Source organism: Somniosus microcephalus, chromosome 2, assembly GCF_052327205.1.
Source record: "Somniosus microcephalus isolate GS21.2 chromosome 2, FLI_Smic_1.0, whole genome shotgun sequence".
Lineage (NCBI taxonomy): Eukaryota > Metazoa > Chordata > Chondrichthyes > Squaliformes > Somniosidae > Somniosus > Somniosus microcephalus.
Window position 1 is genome coordinate 334,158,025 of NC_140988.1, and position 17,449 is coordinate 334,175,473.

Here is a 17,449-nt window from a genome sequence, read left to right on the forward strand (position 1 = left end):
CAGGATGTTGATGGTGGGGGATTCGGTGATGGTAATGCCATTGAATGTCAAGGGGCGGTGGTTAGACTCTCGCTTGTTGGAGATAGTCATTGCCTGGCACTTGTGTGGCGCGAATGTTACCTGCTACTTATCAGCCCAAGCCTGAACGTCATCCAGGTCTTGTCTGTATATCTGTCTGTAAAAAACAAGGTACCCCAGCTCTGTGCAATGGTCCCTGTCCTGCTTTTCGCAAAAGATCTCACTGTTTCCAATGGTCTGACTAGGCTAATACTACAGTTGAATAGTGTGAATCCAACACCACACGCTGCTGAGTAGGGACCCCTTTGATTGTCTTTGAACTTACATGTGAGCCTAGACAGTGAGTTTTGGAAGACTATTTTTTTCTAATACTTTTTATATAATACTTTTCATAACAATCAAAATGCAGTTACTGAAGTTGAAACCATACAAACCAGAATAAATGAAAGAAGCATGTGAAAAAGATTCACATTCAAAGTAAGTCCAGTGAAAACTGCTTAAAGAGCAGCAACAAGGTAACGAAAGCGGCAGATGGCATGTTTATCTGCCACTTTAATTATTTTATTATTAAGAAACAGGCTCTGTTTGATTGTAGAAAGAAGAAAGACTGAGGGAGTTAGATGTTTCACAGCATTAAGGACCTGGGAAATAATATTACTTCAATTGTTGGAATAGAGTAAAAGAAAGACTTGCATTTATATCGCACCTTTCACAACCTCAGGTGTCCCAAAGCACTTTACAGCCATTGAAGTAGTTTTGAAGTGTAGTCACTGTTGTAATGTAGGCAAATGTAAAGAGTATGCTAGTGTAATGGTTATATTACTTGAGTAATAATCCAGAGGTCTGAATGAATCTAAACGAATAATTCAGAGAGTGAGTTCAAATCCCACAACAGCAGTTTGTGAATTTCAATCTAGAAATAAATAGCTGGTATCAATAAAAATTACCATCAAGCTGTTTTGATTATCATTAAAAACCCAACAAGTTCATGAATGTCTTTTACAGAAGGAAACTTGTCACCCTTACCCAATCCGACTTATATGCGACTCCAGTCCCAACCAACATGGTTGAATATTAACTGCCCTCTAAAATGGCCCAGCAAGTCACACAGTTGTATCAAATCAGGGCAACTGGGAATGGGCAATAAATGCTGGCCTTACCACCCATGCCCATGTGCCTGGGAATGAATTTTTAAAAAGTTTTACAAGCAAGTATGCTGGCAAAATTAAAAATTACCCGACTACTCCCATCTCCCTATAGTCAATTTGTCTTTCTGTACAGTGGTTTTCCCAGTTTTGAGTTGGGAATGTTCCATATACCAATTGGATTTGGCAGAATCTGGTGTTCTTTCGGAATACTAAATGAAATGCATATTCGAGAGTTCTTCCAGATCTTCTGGTGTTCCACACAGGAATATGCTTGATCTTTCTCCAGGGACTTGAGCACATAATCTAGGCTAACACTCCAGTGCAGTGCTGAGGGAGTGCTGCACTGTTGGAGGTGCCATCTTTTGGATGAGATGTTAAGCATCTCAGGTGGACGTAAAAGATCCCATGGCACTATTTCGAAGAAGAGCAGGGGATTTATCCCCAGTGTCCTGGCCAATATTTATCCCTCAACCAACATAAAAAATAACACTAGTACGATAGCAAAATACTGCAGATGCTGGAAATCCGAAATAACAACAGAAAATGCTGGAAAAACTCAGCAGGCCAGGCAACATCCGTGGAGAGAAATTAAAAGTCGACGTTTCGGGGCCTGCTGAGTTTTTCCAGCATTTTCTGTTGTTATTATAAAAAAAAACAGATTTTCTGGTCATTATCACGTTGCTGTTTGTGGGAGCTTGCTGTGCGCAAACTGGTTGCCGCGTTTCCCACATTACAACAGTGACTCCACTTCAAAAAGTACTTTGTAAAGCGCTTTGAGATGTCCGGTGGTCATGAAAGGCGCTATATAAATGTAAGTCTTTCTTTTTAAGTCTTTCTTTCTGTGTCCCAGAGTTGTGAAAACTCATCTGTGATGAAAGTGTGTTAATAGTTTATCTCCTAAGTTGTTAATGGCAAGTGGAAATCAGCTCTGAAACATGATAAGAACAAAACAGTCTGTAGAATGAGACAAAACCGTTCAAGCTTAGTCTGTCTAGTGGATTGGTGTTGCAATCTTGATTGTAATGTAGAGACAAGTGCTCAAAGCGAGAGACTGGAGGAGATTGTATGTTAAACATTAAGTAATTTAAAGGTCCCAGGTTCTCGGTCTGTGTTGAGTTGGCTGATCTTACCTGGGATTGCAGCTGGTGCACGGCCACTGAAGCAACCCTGGTCTGGAGAGAAAAATCAGCTGGCATTTGAGCTGCGGATGACTATCTGTTGAACCCCACTCCCCCACTGAAAAGTGCACGTGTGTGGATGCCGTGTGAGAACAAGATGGGACACAACTGCAATTTGGGTTGCCAACTCTAGCTCAATGTATTCCTTGAGGTTCCATCTGCTGCAGCCACCCCGTCCAGTTAAACAGCCAATTTTTCCCACCTCCAATATTTTCATAACTAATAAATCAAAATATTCAAAGAAAATGAAAAAAAAACACAATTTATTTTTAATCCCCCTATGAGGAGGACTGCAACAAATAAACTTGCAGATTGGTAATTAGCAAATTAATTTCAACACAGATAAGTAATACATTTTGGTAAGAAAAATAGGAAGGTCACATATTACTTGGAAAATAAGAACTTAAATGGGGTAGAGGAGCAAAGGGATCTAGGAGTACAAATATACAAATCACTGAAAGGTTGCGATGTATGTCAATAAGGCCAGAAAAAAAAGTAAACCAAGCACTAGGATTTATTTCTGGAGGGGCAGAATTGAAAAGTAGAGAAATTACGCTAAACTTGTACTGAACCGTGGTAAGTTTTTAACATATTCTTACCTGAATGTGGAGCCAGGAGGAGCAGGAGTGCTCCTCCCAACCCCACATTAAAACAGCAGATCGCTATTGCCTGCGGCCCCCCACCCCCTGATCGCCAGTCACTCCCCTCAATCACTTCTCCTTCCACCCCGATCACTTCACCTTTCCCACAATCACCTTCGCCCCCGATCGCAGCTCTGCCCTGATCGCCACTCCTTCCCCCACAATAAGTTCTTCTTCTGCCCGATCGCCACTCCCTGCCCCCTGATCGCAACTCCCTCCCTCCCGGTCGTTGCTCCCTCACCCCCTGATTGGCGCTCCCTCCCTTTCGCTGCCCTGATCTCCGCTCTCTCCCCACAATAGCTTCTTCTCCCCCCGATCGTTGCTCCCTCACCCCCCAGATTGCTGCCCTGATTGCCACTCCCTACCCCCCGATCGCCACTCCCTATCCCCCCGATCGCCACTCCCTCCCCCCAATCGCCACTCCCTATCCCCCCGATCATTGCTCCCTCCCCCCCGATCATTGCTCCCTCCCCCCATCATTGCTGCTCTGATCACCACTCCCTATCCCCCCGATCGCCACTCCCTCCCCCCAGATCATTGCTCCCTCCCCCCATCATTGCTGCTCTGATCACCACTCCCTATCCCCCCGATCGCCACTCCCTCCCCCCCGATCATTGCTCCCTCCCCCCCATCATTGCTGCTCTGATCACCACTCCCTATCCCCCCAATCGCCACTCCCTCCCCCCGATCGTTGCTCCCTCACCCCCCAGATTGCTGCCCTGATCGCCACTCCCTATCCCCCCGATCGCCACTCCCTCACCCCCCCACAGATCGCTGCTCTGATCACCGCTCCCTCCCCTCAGTTGATTTTCCTTTCCCCTGATTGCTGCTCCCCCCCCACCGATCGCCATGCCCTATCCCCCCGATCACCACTCCCTCACCCCTGATCGCTGCCTGCACCCCCCCCCCCACACCCCGATTGCTGTTCCCCTCCTCGGTCGCTACCCCGATCCCGCTCCCTCCCCTTCAATCATTTCTCCCCCCCCATCCCGATCCTGCTCCCAAACGCCCCCCCCCCCCCCCGCACCCCAATCACTGCTCCATCCACCCTGATGTTAGTGTGGGGTCTATGTTTTGAATGGTTGGGTCCTGGAATGAATTTGGGATTGTGATAGTGTTCTTATAATGCTAATGCACTAAATTACTACACATTAACACAAAGTTGCTGTGTATGTACAGAGTAATTTTATCCTCTATGTGGTTTGGAGTTGCCCCTAGTGGGATTTGGGACTTCTTACTTTAGCTAAAACTTCATGAATGGAAGCATGAGTGGTGGTTATTACAGTCCAAAAAAATTCAAACATTGATGGATTCTAAAGGAATTATAATGTGATGTATTCTTAAAAAGGTTCACCATTTAAAAGGAATAGACTACATTTATTTCTCAAGTACATTAATTGGTTGTGGCATCACCATGTGTACACCTCCTTCATTGCACATATGAATAAAATAGAATTCTTTCCCTCCTCTGAACTTTCCTCCTCATCCAATCAAATTCCAAGATTCTGCCGTTTATCTGTGAACACCATAAATAAGTGGCCTTTATTATCATTCTATGTTCCTTTAATTTAACTGAATTTTCATATCTCACCTTTTCAAAGGCCCAATACACAGGAAGATGGTAGGAACCATGTAACAGATTGGAGGTAAATCTGTGAGATTTAGTAGCAGAAAAGGATTGTTATGTTTAACTGGGGTTGCCAACCCTCCAGGATTGTCCTGCAGTCTCCAGGACATTAATGAACCAGTTATGTTTTTACAACAATCCACCAGCTTCATGGTCACTTTTACTGAAGCTGTTGGATTGTTGTAAAGACCTAACTGACAATACTGACAGAAGGTGTCAGAGGGGAGCATAGGGGAATGGACCCCTTGGTCTGGAAGAACTGAGGAGTGGGGTCCTCAGCTCAGGGAACGTTGGAGAAAGGTACTGGGGCCTGTCAGTACTGGGGGCAGAGAGTGTTGGATTGTGGCAGTACTTGGAGATGTCAAGACGTGAGAGCACTGGGAGGAGGGTCTTGGAATCTGGCAGCATTGTGGAGGAAGGGAATCCCAGGGGATATGTGAATGTTGGGGATAGGTACAGGGATTTGTCAGTACTAAGGATGAAGGACTCAGGGTGTGGTAGCACTGGGAAAGCGCAACAGGGTTTGACGCACTGCGGGAGGTGTAGGCTGTGTCACAAGTTCAGAGGTCCTGAGGTAACCATTTAGTGAAGGGGATATAATAGTACTTGGGCAGGCTCTAGGAATACTGGGAATGGGGTTCTAGGAACTAGCAGCACTGGGAGAGGGTTATCCCTGGAGTTGCAAGCACTTGGAGGGATTTCTTCAATCCCAGGCTTTTGCAAGAAGCTACTCAAACATAAGGTAACTTTATACGATACGAGACTCCCAAAACAAGCGCTCTACTCGGAGCACCGACACGGCAAGAGAGCCCCAGGTGGGCAGAGGAAACGCTTCAAGGACACCCTCAAGGCCTCCTTGAGCATGGCAGATGCAATATAACGTGGATAAATGCGAGGTTATCCACTTTGGTGTCAAAAACAGGAAGGCAGATTATTATCTGAATGGCAATAGTTTGGGAGAAGGGGAAGTGCAACGAGACCTGGGTGTCCTTGTGCACCAGTCGCTGAAGGTAAGCATGCAGGTGCAGCAGGCAGTTAAGAAGGCAAATGGTATGTTGGCCTTCGTAGCGAGAGGGTTTGAGTACAGGAACAAAGATGTCTTGCTGCAGTTGTACAGGGCCTTGGTGAGACCACATCTTGAGTATTGTGTGCAGTTTTGGTCACCTTATCTGAGGAAGGATGTTCTTGCCATGGAAGGAGTGCAGTGAAGATTCACCAGGCTGATACCTGGGATGGCAGGAATGACGTATGAGGAGAGATTGGGTCGATTGGGCTTGTGCTTGCTGGAGTGTAGAAGAATGAGAGGGGATCTCATTGAAACTTATAAAATTCTAACAGGACTAGACAGACTAGATGCAGGAAGGATGTTCCCGATGGCCGGGGAGTCCAGAACCAGGGGTCACAGTCTAAGGATAAGGGGTAAGCCATTTAGGACAGAGATGAGGAGGAATTTCTTCACCTAGAGAGTGGTGAACCTGTGGAATTCTCTACCAAAGAAGGCAGTAGAGGCCAATTCATTAAATATATTCAAGAAGGTGTTAGCTATATTTCTTAAGGCTAAAGGGATCAAGGGATATGGAAAGAAGGCAGGAACAGGGTACTGAATTTGGATGATCAGCCATGATCTCACTGAATGGCGGAGCAGGCTCGAGGGGCCGAATGGCCTACTCCTGCTCCTATCTTCTATGTTTCTATGTTTCTATGTTGAAAAAGTGCAACATCCCCACTGACACCTGCGAATCCCTGGCTGAAGAGAAAGTGGAGGAGAAGCATCTGGGAAGGCGCCGAACACCTCGTGTCTCTTCGCTGGGAGAAAGCGGAAGCCAAGCGCAAGCAGCGCATGTCAACCCAAGCACCCCACCCACCCGCCTCTTCAACCACCGCCTGCCCCACCTGTGACAGAGACTGTAGGTCCCGCATTGGACTTATCAGTCACCTGCGAACTCATTTTTAATGTGGAAGTAAGTCATCCTTGGTTCCGAGGGACTGCTTAAGAAGAAGAATAATTTTATAGCTAAGTTTCATCATGTTATTGTGAATTTTTTTTAATGCTTTTATTATGTTCAAAATCTTATTGTTTGCCCATAATCTCCCAGCAGAGGGCAAGAAATATGGCAGATTAAGTTGTTTTTAAAAAGTATTTTATTGGTATGTTCTACTGACTAGTTATTCATTGTTGGTTGTTTTTGTAAGTCCTTAGTAGTTTTCTAGCTGCTTTTCTTCCTTCTGATTTGCACGTTCCCTACCTTCTAAGTTTTGATTTGCTGCTGTTTAACTTTGTGTGAATTAACAAAGTGAGGCAGCGATGTGTGATGGAAAAAGCATGATAAATTAAGGGTTTCTTTCAGGAAGTGCCACCATATACAAAGCTGTTTTATATATATATATATATATATATATAGTAATAAAATGTAACAGAGCAGTGACACATGAAGGGATTCAAATCAAATCACAGAATAAATCAGGAGCTGTTTACCAATAGATTTTGAACCTCAAGATGTGCTACATTCTTGAAACGTATTTCAGTCTGTTACTATTCATAATACTTCAAGAGAGAGTTGGCATTTAATGGATGGTTTTGGAAGTTTATTTTTGCCAGTGGTGGTGGGGAGGTTGGTGCAAGGTTGTAAGACCTCAAAGATTGAATTCTGTGATTTGTGCTGAAGTACCAAGATTTTCAACTCTATGGGTGCCAGGATTTCACTGCACAAAGAGGCCGGGAAACCGTTCAATTTTAATTTTAGAACAAAGTTTTCAAACTGCATTAGTTTTACGTTGATAGAAATTATCCGTGAGTTCATTAAGTTGGAAGATGCATGAATTAGTACATCTAATATCGTTAAGTACTTCTTCACCAACAAAGTCAACTACAAAGTAAAAAGCTTATGAGTGAAAATCCAAACAGTGATGACTTCTATTGAGAATTCAGCTGTCAGGAACTTATTTGCATTTAAGGCAGACTGGCGGAGGAATACACATTAAATAATCAGCTCGGGCAATTGGAAACTTTAACTAGTGACCCAAATTAACAACGGGTTAATTTTATACTAGCAGAATTTTTTTATCCTCCTCCAAATCAAGGCCTTTTCTCCATTCAAAAAAGTGATTAATTTACAGATAGTCCCTCGAACTATTTTTACGCCAAGTGGAAGAAGACACTCCCTTCTACCGCTTTGCTCTTCTCCCTCCCACCGCAGAAAGAAAAAAAAAGTTTTGCCGGCATCAACCAAACCTGTTAACCGGACGTTTCCCCCCGGTACGCCGGAATGATTGACGTTTACCTCGTCCAATGAGCGCACGGGCTGCTTCCGATCGATCGAGGCGCCCGCAGCGGTGCACCAATCAAGGCGCGGTTGGGGGGGAGAGCGAGCCAGAGAGCGGTTGGGTTGAGCGGTCGCGGGGAGGTTGAGAATCGTTTCTCGCCGTCAATCAAAAAAAAAAGGGAGCGAGCGACGCCAGGAGAGAGAAAAAATAAAATAAAAATCTCCTCTGGGGAGGATGTGATAATTAATAATAAATTAAAGGAGAACAACAGCGACATTTTTTTTTGGAAGGGAAAACTTGTTTTTTTTTCTCGCGATTCTCATCGTTTCGATTTATGTAAGCGGCGGTTAGCGAGCAGCGTGAAGCACAATTGTTTGAATTTTTGAATCGTGGTTGCCGTTTTTTCACCCCTCTCCTTTTCCTCTGCTGGGACTCGCCGTCAGCCTCCTTTCTTTTTATTATTCCCCCCCACTCCCCCTCCTTCCTTCCTATTTTCTTTCCTCCCTTCTCTTCCCCCTTTCCTCCTCCTCCTTCTCTTCCCCCTTTCCTCCTCCTCCTCCTCCTCCTCTCCCATTCTCTCGCTCCCCGGCCTTCACCATGTCGATCTTACCGTTCACGCCGCCCATCGTCAAGCGTTTGCTGGGCTGGAAGAAAGGCGGCGAGTCGCAGTCGCCCTCCTCGCAGTCGCCGTCCCAGCAGCAGCAACAGCAGAACAACGGGCAGGACGACAAGTGGTGCGAGAAAGCCGTCAAGAGCCTGGTGAAGAAACTCAAGAAAACCGGGCAGCTGGACGAGCTGGAGAAGGCCATCACCACCCAGAGCTGCAACACCAAGTGTGTCACCATTCCCAGGTAAGGACCGAGCCCCCGCCGGCTCCAGGCCAGGCCGCCCGCCCGGGCTTATCGCGATTTGATTTACTGATCTCCCCCCTCTCCCTCTCGTCAAGTTTCTGCTATCGTGTTTTATATAATTCAATCTTCATTTTATCACCTGGCCAAGGAGAGCGCAGGCCTGAGGCCAACACTTGCTTACTTCACTTTTATGTTTACTGGCAATCGAAGGGAAGGTTTGTTGGTTTTCATAGGCTTGCACATCGGTCACGGAAAGAACACGCAGGCCTAAGGCCAAGTCTAGTCCCTGCCAAATAGAAACATTGATACTTTTTAATATATTGGCAAGCTAAGAGGGTGATAGTTGCAATCTTGTTCTTTTGAAAGTAGTCGTTCACATGGTTGAGGAATGTACGTGTCTTAATTCATAAATATAGTTAAAAAAATACATCTTTGCTTATAAAGAGGGCTGGTTATGTCTTTATCACAATGAAGAGTACCCAGACCTGGACCAATACGTAAAGTTTTGTTTTATTCTGTCTGCTTGTGTATATGTATTTCAACCAAGGCAGAGATGCATTTTTAATCATTTCTCTTTTTTGAAGGATAGTGGTGTTTATTTGTTACCTTGGTAAGGACTCTCAAAACCCGGGCTAACTTCTTGCATTTCAATCTTAAAATTAAATGTAATATTTTAAAGATTTGACTGGAGAGTGGGAATCAATGGGGAGTTGTAATTGCAATCTTTGTTTTTCTTTATTCGCTCTTCTGATGTGGCAATGCTCCCTTTCTTGTCCATCTCCATGTTACCCAGAGAAAGTGGCAGTGGGCCTTCTTGAGCCACTGCAGTCTTTGCAGTGATGGTGGTCTCATGATGATGTTTGGTAGGGAATTCCAGGATATTGATCCAGTGGTGGTGATGAAACCGAGGTATATGCCTGTCAGGATGGTGTGGAACTTGGAGGTGATTGGTGTTCCTGTGACATTGTTGCTTTTCTCCTTTTTGGAGGTAGTGGTCACAGGTGCTGTTGAAGTGGTTAATTATATTTTCATCATTACTATGGACGGAAGCACACACAATAAGGGTAAACTCCATTGGCTTGATTTAATGTTTTTATTTATTGTTGGTGGATAGGTGCTTCTTGAAGAAATAAATATTTTAGTTTACATTAGGATTGTACAGGTATTTCTAAATAAGTTTTATTCCCATCATGGAGAGTAGCTGTTGCTACAAGTTATTCATCTGTTGGTATCAATTCCCCCAGGGAAAAGAAAAGAGTATGTTTAATTCTCCCTACCCCAAAATAGTAGAACTGTTGTGTTTATCTCTGGGTGCTGTGGGCATAATGAATATATTTGAAAATAAATCCCTTTTTTCAATTTAATTCTAATTCCCCTATTAGCTAGGACTGTTAAAGACAGTGAAAACTCAGTTGATAGACATTTCGCTTTCTTTTCATTATTTGTTGTGGAGGGTTTCAGTTGTAATTAACTCCGTACATCTGCACGCTTGGGAAACAGTGCAAACTTTTTGTTGACTTTTTGAAAATTATACTGTAGATTTTTTATTTCTTTTGCCAAATTGAGTATTTTCTATCATTGCAGTTGGTGCCCTAGCTCCAAAAATGTTAGATTTAAAAAAAAAAAGCAAATATTGGATATTTGAAATATACACAGAAAATGCTGAAAATGCACAGCATCTGAAGAAAATGGGTAATGTTGGAGGTCTTCTAACAAACGGATTATGCCCCAAATTTTAGCCTGTCTTTTCTCTTTCAGATGCTGATAAAATTGCATTTGCATTTCCAGCATTCTGCTTCTCCCCCCCCCCGTTGCAGCCAAATGAAAAAATACTGAAATTGTTTATTTGCACTGAATTCTCATTCCCTTTAACCTATAATAAATGTATTTTATTTATTGATTGGCTGTGCCCACCAGGCTTAGATGAGTAAGAATTAAGTGACGAGTTTGACGACATGTTTTAATATGCAGCTAGAATGTACAATCTGGTTTGGTGTTGATGTCATGAGGCTCCTCATAGTATTGATCCATAAATGCTACACCATTTTGATCAGCCTGGAAAATGGAAGGAACTTATTTATACTGTATTTTAGGCTGTGTATTGTGTTTTAAGTTGCTGGCTAGTTCTACCAACAGGTGGTACATTGACCGTTCTGAATTGGATCTCTAGTACTGTAGATTTCATTTTATTTCTATGCATTGAATATTTTACTTTTTATGGAATTATAGAATCATAGAATGATACAGCACAGAAGGAAGCCATTCAGCCCATCATGCCTGTGCTGGATTTTAGAAGCCTATGCTATTAGCCCCACTCCCCTGCTCTTTCCCTATAACCCAGCATATTATTCCTTATGAAGTATTTATCCAGTTCCCTTTTAATAGTTATTATTGAATTTGCTTCCATCCCCCTCAGGCAGTGCATTCCAGATCATCATAACTCGCTGTGTAAACAATTTTTTTCTCATGTCGCCTTTGGTCCTTTTGCCAATTACCGTAAATCTATGTCCTCTGGTTACTGACCCTTCTGCCACTGGAAACAGTTTCTCCTTATTTACTCTCGGAACCCTTTAATATTTTGTCCGTGTCCGCTGTGGCTCAGTTGGTAGCATACTCGCCTCTGAGTCAGAAGGTTGTGGTTTCAAGTCCCCAGGCTGACACTCCAGTGCCGTCCTTCGGATGAGACGTTGAACCGAGGCCCCGTCTGCGCTCAGGTGGACATAAAAGATCCCCTGGCACTATTTCGAAGAAGAGTAGGGGAGTTATCCTTGGTGTCCTGGCCAATATTTCTCCCTCAACCAACATAACAAAAACAGATTATCTGGTCATTATCACATGCTGTTTGCGGGACCTTGCTGAGTGCAAATTGGCTGCCGCGTTTCCCACATTACAACAGTGACGCCACTTCAAATAGTACTTCATTGGCTGTAAAGCGCTTTGAGACGTCCGCTGGTCGTGAAAGGCGCTATATAAATGTAAGTTTTTTTTGAACACTTATCAAATCTCCCCATAACCTTCTCTGCTCTAAGGAGAACAACCCCAGTTTCTCTAGTCTCTCCACGTAACTGAAGTCTTTCAACCATGGTACCATTCTAATATGTCTCCTCTGCACCCCCTCTACTCTTCTGATTGGTGACATCCCAAATTGGTCAATCAAAAATCAAATTAACAAAAAGAGCCCCCTTTTTAAAGGGGCACAAACAATAAAATGTAAAATATAAATAAAACAAAAGCAACTTAGCAAATTAAATATTGTTCTCCGTGTGTACAATGCACTCCAGTCCCTCCAGTTGTGGAAGGCCTGGAGTGTACCAGCAGCCACCGCATGCTTCCTCTCCAGGGGCAACTTGGTGCGGGCATAGCCACAGAAGACGGACAGGTTGCACCCTCTCTAAAGCCTTGACATTCTTTCTATAATGTGGTGGTCACAATACTTCAGCTGGGGCCTAACCAGTGTTTTGTAAAGTTTTAGCATAATTTCCTTGATCTTGTACTCTCTGCCTCTCTTAATAAAGCCAAGGATCCTATATGCCTTTTTTTAAGAGCCTTCTCAACTTGTCCTGCCATCTTCAAAGACTTGTGTACGTACAACCCCTTAAGTTGTATCATTTAGTTTATATTGCCTCTCCTCATTCTTCTTGCCAAAATGAATCACTTCACACTTCTCTGCGTTAAATTTCATCTGCCATGTGTCTGCCCATTTCACCAGTTTATCTCTGTCCTACTGAAGTCTGTTACTATTCTCCTCACTGTTTACTACATTTCTAAGTTTTGTGTCATCTGCAAACTTTGAAACGATGCCCTTCTGTATATCCAAGCCTAGGTAATTAATATATATCAAAAAGAGCAGAGGTCCTAATACCAACCCCTGGGGAACACCACTGTATACGTCCTCATGTTTGGAAAAACAGCCGTTCATCACTATTCTGCTTTCTGTCCCTTAGCCTCTTTAATCCCATGGGCTTCAATTTTGCTAACGAGTATATTGGTACTTTATCAAACGCTTTTTAAAGACCATATACACAACATCAACTGCACTACCCTCATCCACCCTCTCCGTTTCTTCATCAAGAACTCAATCAAGTTAGTCGAACACAACTTCCCTTTAACAAATTTGTGCTAACTTTCATTTATTAACCCATATTTTTCTAAGTAGCAATTAATTTAGTCCCAGATTAATTTCGCTAAAAGTTTCCCCATCATCGATGTTGGGCTGATTGGCCTGTAATTGCCGGGTTTGTGTATCTCCCCTTTTTTTAAAAATGGGGTGTTTTTTGAATGGGGTGTAACATTTGCATTTCTCCAGTCCTCTGGCACCACTCCCATATCCAAGAAGGATTGGAAGATTGAGGCCAGAGGCTTTGCAATTTCCACGTTTACTTCCCTCCGCAACCGAGGATGCATTCCTTCTGGACAGGATGACGTTTCTACTTTGAGTGCTGCCAACCTTCTAAGAACCTCCTTTAGCTATTTTTATCCTATCCAATTTTTCTACTACCTCCTCTACTGTGACATTGGCAGCATCCTCTTCTTTAGTGAAGACAGATTTATTACCCCAGCCATGTCCTTTGGCCCCTAATCAGCCCCACCCTTCATTTGATTACCCTTTTTACTATTTATATGTTTTAAAAGACTTTTTTGGGTTCCGTTTTATGTTAACTGCTATTCTATTCTCATACAGTGTCTTTGCCCTGTCTTATTTCCTTTTCCAGTTCCCCCCCATTACTTTTTGTATTCAGCTTGGTTCTCTACTGAATTATGAACTTGACCTTTATCCTAAGCCTCCTTTTTCTGTTTCATTTTAATCTCTGTATCTTTAGTCATCCAGGGAGCTCTAGCTTTGGATGCCCTTCCTTTCCCCCTCATGGGAATGTGCCTAGTCTGTACCCAAAGTATCTCCTCTTTGAGGGCCTCCCATTGCTGATTTACTGTTTCACCTGCCAATCCTTGATTCCAGTCTATGTGGACAAGATCCCTTTTCAACTCACTGAAATTAGCCGCTCTCCAGTTGAAAATGTTCACATTTAAGTTTTCCATGTCATTTTCCATATCTATTCTAAACCTCACGATATTGTAATCACTGTTTCCCAAATGTTCTCGCACTGAAACATGCTCCACTTCATTCTCTTTTACTGTGATTTGTTTTATACAGTAAGTACTGTGGTGGATAAAGTTGCCTTTAGAGCGTGAACATTAGAATGATTTAAAACATTTTTAGTGTAAATTGGTAGGATACACCAAACCTGTGCTGCTGAACTGGTGGTTACACAAGTGGGTTGAGGAGAACATGCTTTTTCGCCGCTACAATTTGTTTTCTCCCTTTCTAAACTCTGCTCAGCACCTCTTCACATCATTGAGGCTAAAGCAGAAGCTCAGCAATTTTGGGGAATCACGATGTATTATTTTGCATTTAGAATTGCTGTAAAATATTTTTAGGCCAAGTGTATTAAGGTAAATAAAAACAGAAAATGCTGGAAATACTCAGCAGGTCAGGAAGCATCAGTGGAGAGAGAAACCGAGTTAACGTTTCAGGTTGATGACCTTTCGTCAGAACTGGAAAAGGTTGGAGATGTAACAGGTTTTAAGCAAGTACAGAGGCAGGGAAAGGAGGGAGATTAGAGCATAGGTTATGGAAGTGAATAGGTGACATTTTAACCCACTGGACTCAGTTTGCATATTTTCTTCCCTTTTAATCCTCTCCTGAAGGTGGGGACTTGTTTGTTTTCTTGTAGGGTATAGGTATCAATATGCTAAATCAGACTACTGATATCTCTTAAGGTATTTACCTGCATTAAAAAAAAAATTCTGAATAAATTTTGTAGTACAAAGACACACAAAACCATTTCAAAATTGTTATTTCTAACCATACTGAGTTTCTGAAATAGTTCAAATACCAAAGTCCTGGAATTCTTATGTTTTAACTATAAAATTATACACAAGGATACATTATCTACAATAGTAGAGACTGATTGAAAGGCTGATTGTTTAAAAGTGCTAGTGCTTTGTTCTTGTTGGCTGATGCCCTGTGAACCCTTTGATTAGGTTACATATCCTCTTATGCAAACTTGCTGGCATAACTGAGGTGCATTGTTAGTCATTGCTAGAGTGTACTGGCTACGCGTAATGGGGGGCTCTAGCTTCCTCTGAAACAACACCACTGTGCAGGCACATTTGTGCTGTGTTGTATATTGTGACTGCATATTGGTCCTTAGATTTCTAGAGGAACTTTAAGCATATGTTTGCTGTTGCTGATATTGGGTGAGTAGTGATCTGACATGCATTGGCTTATGGGGTGTTGGGAGCTGGAGGTGAAGCATTCGTTAGTTTGCCAGGCCACCACCTTGGATGAGTCTTAGTGTACAGTAGTCGACTTTTTTTGGTTTCAATCTATTGATAATTTAAAAATCTTTCAGTTAAATTATCTGTAATTGAGCAATTGCATTAAAAAAAAAAAAAATTCTTGAGATATGGATGTCGCTAGCAAGACCAGCATTTATTGCCCATCCCTTGTTGCTCTTGAAAAGGTGCTGGTTAGCCGCTGCAGTCAGTGTGGTGAAGGTACTCCCATAGCGCTGTTAGGGAGGGAGCAGCGTTCCCTCTAAGCTGTGCAGCCCAGGACCGGCTTTTTCAATGTTAAGTTTCGCACATGCACAAAACTGTGAATGGGCCACGAAGCCCCTTAAAGGGGCCACACACCAAAAGAAAAATTAGGGGGGGGACATTGGTAGGGAGTTCCAGGACTTTGACCCAGCAATGATGAAGGAACGGTGATATATTTCCAAGTTGGGATGGTGTTTGACTTGGAGGGAAATTTGGAGATGGTGGTGTTCCAATGCATCTGTACCCATGTCCTTCTAGGTGGTGGAGGTCTCTGGTTTGGGAGATGCTGTCGAAGAAGCCTTGTCGAGTTGCTGCAGTGCATCTTGTGGATAGAACACACTGCAGCCACAGGGAACCGATGGTAGAGGGATTGGATGTTTAAGGCTGCCGATCAAGTTGTCTGCTTTGTCCTGGATGGTGTTGAGCTTCGAGTGTTGTTGCAGTTGCACCCATCCAGGCAAGTGGAGAGCATTCCATCGCACTCTTGACTTGTGCCTTTTAGGTGATGGAAAGGCTTTGGGGAGCCAGAAGGTGAGCTACTGCCACCAAATGCCCAGCCTCTGACAGGGTGTGGGGGGCGGGGGCGGTGGTGGAAATGCTGTAGTCTAGGTTCGGATGATGGGCTGTATAAGCAGTTTAATCATCATCATCTCAATTCCAATGAGGGATCACAGCCTTGAAATTGCTTCCATTTATCATATCTTATACTAGCGTACTTTATGCCATTGATTTGTAGTGATACTCAATGTACGATTAAGGATTTTGATGCGATCACTACCACTCAACAAACTTGCAATCAACTATTGACTATGGGGAAGTAGCTGTTGGGGAGTTTGAATCCTATTATGCGATCAGCTATACTACATTATATTTGATTATAATAACTTTGTTCACTTGTATAGTTGTCATCAAGTTGGATATGAGAAAATAAATTTTATTCTTTGAGTTGAGTTTCATGCCTGTTTCCTTTAGGTATTTACTATTGCACGAGTTTGTGTTGTGGGGGATTAGAGGATGAAGGGAACTAAGAAATGAAGAAGTAAAAGATTTTATTTTACACCCACTTTGTTTGCATGCAGTGCTTTTACTCTGTCTTGCATTTATCACAATGTTTTCATACAATCTGCAATATTTTGAAGGTCATATGATGCACTATAAGGGCAAGTGGGTTACACCATGTGATGCATTATATTGTTGGAAATGTAGACCTCTGTCCCTTTTAAGGGCTCTAAGTGTAATTGCTCACCAGGAGAAAGGAAACACTGAAGACTGAGTTGTATAGTCTTAAGTTATCTGTTCATTCTTGGACTGTTCTCAGCTGTTCAGGCGTTGCCTAGGATAAGCACTGAAGATTTATGTAATTTGCAATGTGTCTGAGCATATGCAGAAGGCCAGGTGGTTTTAATTTAATCAAGATCTTGTCAGCCACTTTGATTTTCAAAGATTACAAGTCCATCAAGCAGTTGTCCACTGTTAATTGCAGTAAAATGGCAATTGAGGTGGATCATTATAGATGGTAGGTAGTTATTTGAGTGCAGTAACTGTTGATGCAAGTGTAATAATTTTTTTGCATCTTATGACAAGAGGAACACTTATTTGCTCATACAACCTTGATGCTGTACTTTCTTTTCCACCTATCTTTCAAGCAAGTATTTTATTTGTGGCTCTGTATTGACTCCATTGAAGATGTTAATATCTCACAACCCATATGTTTTTTTTATTCGTTTATGGGATGTGGGCATCGCTGGTAAGGCCAGCATTTATTGCCCATCCCTAATTACCTTTTGAGAAGGTGGTGGTGAGCTGCCGCCTTGAACCGCTGCAGTCCGTGTGGTGAAGGTACTCCCACAGTGCTGTTAGGTAGGGAGTTCCAGGATTTAGGATCGGCGATATACTTCTAAGTCAGGGATGGTGTGTGACTTGGAGGGGAACTTGGAGGTGGTGGTGTTCCCATGCGCCTGCTGCCCTTCTCCTTCTAGGTGGAAGAGGTCATTGGTTTGGAAGGTGCTGCTGAAGAAGCCTTGGCGAGTTGCTGCAGTGCATCTTGTAGATGGTACACACTGCGGCCACGGTACGCCGGTGGTGGAGGGAGTGAATATTTAAGGTGGTGGACGGGGTGCCA

The 17,449-nt window shown here is 43.1% G+C and overlaps 1 protein-coding gene across 2 annotated transcripts in view; it reads left to right on the forward strand.

Moving 5' to 3' along the window:
- Nucleotides 1–7,950: 7,950 nt before the first annotated feature.
- smad2 (SMAD family member 2) overlaps nucleotides 7,951–17,449 on the forward strand; it is a 133,081-nt gene continuing 123,582 nt past the window's right edge. For both annotated transcript variants that reach the window (XM_085975165.1, XM_085975174.1), the window contains exon 1: nucleotides 7,951–8,727. In XM_085975165.1, coding sequence (XP_085831291.1) covers nucleotides 8,474–8,727 — 254 coding nt within the window. In that variant the 5' untranslated portion in view covers nucleotides 7,951–8,473. The remainder of the gene's footprint in view (nucleotides 8,728–17,449) is intronic.